Raw genomic sequence first — 3,991 nt, 5'->3', positions numbered from 1 at the left:
TTATTTCATGTTGCACTCTTTTTTTTTTTCAGCGCTCATACACATCAGCGTGGGAGAAGGATAAAACCAGCGTTCACATTATGCCGGATACACCTGGTATTTTGCTAGCCCAGCAGAACAGAGTGAACTTCAGTGAGGTCGGTGTTTGAGCTGGGGTTAGGTGTCCATCCCTGGCTGCTGCTGTGGCCCAGGAAGCAGTGTTGTTTGAGGGGAATGCTTGTTTTTTCTTTCAGAAACTGTACAAGCTTGCGATGGAGGAAGAGAAGAAGAAGGGCTATGACATGCGGGCAGATGCCATTCCGATCAAGTCTGCTAAAGCTTCCAGAGATATTGCCAGTGAAGTAAGCACACAGAGACCTTGGAGGCCTGCTCTCCTCAGTCTTTCTTGAGATTTCAGAAATAGACAGGGGAAAAAGTCATAGCACTCTAGAATCATAGAATGGTTAGAATTGGAAGGGACCTTAAAGATCATCTTGTTCCACCCCCCTGCCCTGGGCAGGGACACCTCCCACCAGCCCAGGTTGCTCAAAGCCCCATCCAACCTGGCCTTGGACACCTCCAGGGATGGGGCAGCCATAGCTTCTTGGGGCAACCTGGGCCACTGTCTCACCCCTCTCACAGTCAAGAAGTTCTTCCTAGTATCTAATCTAAATCTCCCTTCTTTCAGTTTAAAACTGTTCCCCCTTGTCCTATCTCCACTCCCTGATCAAGAGTCCCTCTCCAGCTTTTCTGTCCCTTTAGGGACTGGAAGGGGCTATAAAGTCTCTGCGGAGCCTTCTCTTCTCCAGGTGGAACAACCCCAGCTCTCAGCCTGTCTTTATAGAGGAGATGCTCCATCCCTCTGATCATCCTTGTTGCCTCCCCTAGTCCTGCTCATGCATGTTCATGAATTTCTTTTGCTGGGAACTCCTGAGCTGAACACAGTGCTCAAGGTGGGGTCTCTATGAGAGAGCAGAGCAGAGACGGAGAATCTCCTCCCTCGACCTGCTAGCCACACTTCTTTGGGTGCAGGCCAGGGTATGACTGGCTTTCTGGACTGCATGTGCACGTTGCTGGCTCATGTTCTTTTTTTCTTCCACTGATACCCCAAGTCCTTCTCTGTAGAGCTACTCTCAGTGCACTCATCACCCAGCCTGTATCCACGTTTGGGATTGCCCCGGCCCAGGTGCAGGACCTTGCACTTGACGTTGTTGAACTTCATGAGGTTTGCACAGGCCCACCTTGCTAGCCTGTCAGGGTCCCTATGGATAGGATCGCTTCCCTCTTGAGTATCTACTACACCACTCAGCCTGGTGCCATCTGCAAACGTGCTGAGGGTGCACTCAATCCCACTGTCTATGTCATCTACAAGTATGTTAACTAATACTGGTCCCAGTATAGACCCTTGAGGGACACCACTCATCACTGGTCTCTATCTGGACATCTAGCCACTGGCTGCAGCTCTTTGAGTGCGACCATCCAGCCAATTCCTTATCCACTGAGTGGGCCATCCATCAAATCCATGTCTCTCCATTTTAGAGACAAGAGTATTGTGTGAGACAGTATCAAATGCTTTGTACAAGTCCAGGTAGATGATGGCAGTTGCTCTTTCTTTATCCACCAGTGCTGTAACCCTGTCGTAGAAGGCCACCAAATTTGTCACGCACAGTTTGCCCTTAGTGAAGCCATGTTGGCTCTCACCAGTCATCTCTCTGTTTTCCAAGTCCCTTAGCATAGTTTCTGGGAGGATCTACTCCATGATCTTGCCAGGCACAGAGGTGAGACTGACTGGCCTGTAGTTCTCCAGGTCTTAATTTTTTCCCTTTTTAAATATGAGGGGTATGTTTCTGCTTTTCCAATCGCTGGGAACTTCACTGGTCTGACATGACATTTGAAGTGTGGTGTATAGTGGCTTAGCAACTTCATCTGCCAGTTCCCTCAGGACCTGTGGATGCATCTAATCAGGCCCTGTGGACTTGTGTGCATTCAGGTTCCTTAGACAATCTTGAACCTGGTCTTCTTCTACGGTGGGCAGTACTTCATTCTCCCAGTCCCTGCTTTTGGATCCAGTGAATTGGGTGGTGTGGATAGAGAACTTCCTGGTGAAGACCGAGGCAAAAAAGTTGTTGAATACCTCAGCTTTCTCCATGTCGGTTGTAGCCAGGTCTCCCATTTTGCTCATCACGGTGAAACTAGGGGAGGCCACGGGGTACAGTTTCTTTCATCTTCCTTTGTTGTACTGTGTACCTGAAGAAACCCTTCTTGTTATTTTTTATGTCTGTAGCCAAGTTCAGCTACAGCTGTGCCTTGGCTTTCCTGATCTCCTCCCCGCACTCCCAGGCCATGTCCCTGTGAGCTCCCCAGGATGTGTATCCCTGACCCCACTGCCTATGAACTTTGTTTTTGTGGTTTAGTTTGGCTAAGAGATCTTGACTTAGCCAAGCTGGCCTCCTGCCTCCTCTGCCTGACTACCTGAATGTTGGGATTGAGAGCTCTTGCGCCCTAAGAAAAATGTCTTTAAACACCTCCCAACTCTCATTCACTCCTTTATCTCTAAGGACACTTTCCCAAAGGATCTCACTCACTAGCACCCTAACCAGCTGAAAGTTGGCCTTTTTTAGGTTTACGCGACTGACTCAAATTTTTGCCTGTCCTGTACCCCTCGAGATTGAGAATTCTACGAGGTCATGATTGGGGCAGCCCAGGCTACCTCAAATCTTCACCTCTTCGATAAGTTCTTCCTCATTAGTGAGTAACAGGTCCATCAGTGCCTCTCCTCTGGTCGAGCTCTCCATCACCTGTACTAGGAAGTTGTCCTCAATGCACTCCAGTAGTTTCCTGGAATGCTTGCAGTTCACTGTGCTGCTTTTCTAGCAGATGTCCAGGTGGTAGAAGCCCCTATCAGGATCAGGGCCATTGAGCGTGATGCTTGCTGAAATAGAAGAAAGATCTTGTCCTCAACCTCCTCTCCTTGATTGGGCGTCCTATAGTAGGCAGCAATCACAAAGTTTCCTTTATTTGCTTGGTCTCTAATTTTCACCCATAAGCTCTTGACATGCAAATTGCTGAAAAAGTAGTCTTGCCCCTTTCACTTTCCCAGGCTTAGTGGCTGAAGGTGTACAGCTGAGGACACAGACGGGGCTGGGCGAATAAGAGTCCCGAGCGCTGTGCAGGAGAGCCTGGTGCAGTGGAGTGTGTCGGCTGCTGTGGGCTGTGTGGGTGAGTGCGGTCAGGTCTGTGCAGGATGAGGCCCAGGTTTCCTGCTGGAGCAGTGTGGTGGTTTTTGCAGAGTTTTGCATCCCAGCAGCTGAGCTTTTCTCTCCGTGGGGATGCTTAGGTTGTGTGGAGACCCTGTCTGCTGGCATGCATTGCTCCTGGTTCCCGAGCTAGCTGGGTTGGAGTTCCGTGTGGTCCTCCGTGAGACTCAGTGTAGGTGTGGGGTGGGATGGAGGTGTAGGGCACCGTAGGGATGTGCTGAGCTTAGACACCCCTTCACGTGGTGATGTTGCCAGGCTCCATGAGCAAAGCGCTTGCTCCTGGGCGCTGCTAGAGAATAGTGTCAGAAGGGAGAAGAGGTGTCCTGCAACTGACTGAGCTTCTTTGACCCCACAGTACAAGTATAAAAAAGGCTATCGCAAGCAGCTTGGCCACCACATAGGGGCCCGAAACATAGAGGATGATCCGAAGATGATGTGGTCGATGCACGTAGCCAAGATCCAGAGTGACAGGGAGTACAAGAAAGCCTTTGAGAAGTCCAAGACACACTTCAGTAGCCCAGTGGACATGCTGGGAATCGTGTTGGCCAAGAAATGTCAGGAGTTGGTCAGTGACATTGATTACAAGCACCCTCTGCATCGGTGGACCTGCCTGCCGGACCAGAACGACGTGGTACAAGCCAGGAGAGTGTATGACCTTCAGAGTGATGTAAGTTGTTCTTTCCTGGCTGTGAGAAATCCAGAGTTCTGTCTTGTGTTCTGTCCTGTTGATGGAGAAGGTCCAGGTGGGGAGCATA

The 3,991-nt window shown here is 50.0% G+C and overlaps 1 protein-coding gene across 1 annotated transcript in view; it reads left to right on the top strand.

Moving 5' to 3' along the window:
• Positions 1 to 3,991, top strand: part of NEB (nebulin) — a 130,558-nt gene that overhangs the window by 48,522 nt on the left and 78,045 nt on the right. Inside the window, 2 exon segments of the mRNA XM_009884033.1 lie at positions 234 to 341; positions 3,592 to 3,903. Coding sequence (XP_009882335.1) covers positions 234 to 341; positions 3,592 to 3,903 — 420 coding nt within the window.

The sequence above is a fragment of the Charadrius vociferus genome, unplaced genomic scaffold (assembly GCF_000708025.1).
Source record: "Charadrius vociferus isolate BGI_N301 unplaced genomic scaffold, ASM70802v2 scaffold434, whole genome shotgun sequence".
NCBI classification, from domain to species: Eukaryota; Metazoa; Chordata; class Aves; order Charadriiformes; family Charadriidae; genus Charadrius; species Charadrius vociferus.
This window is presented reverse-complemented; position numbering and strand designations above follow the sequence as displayed.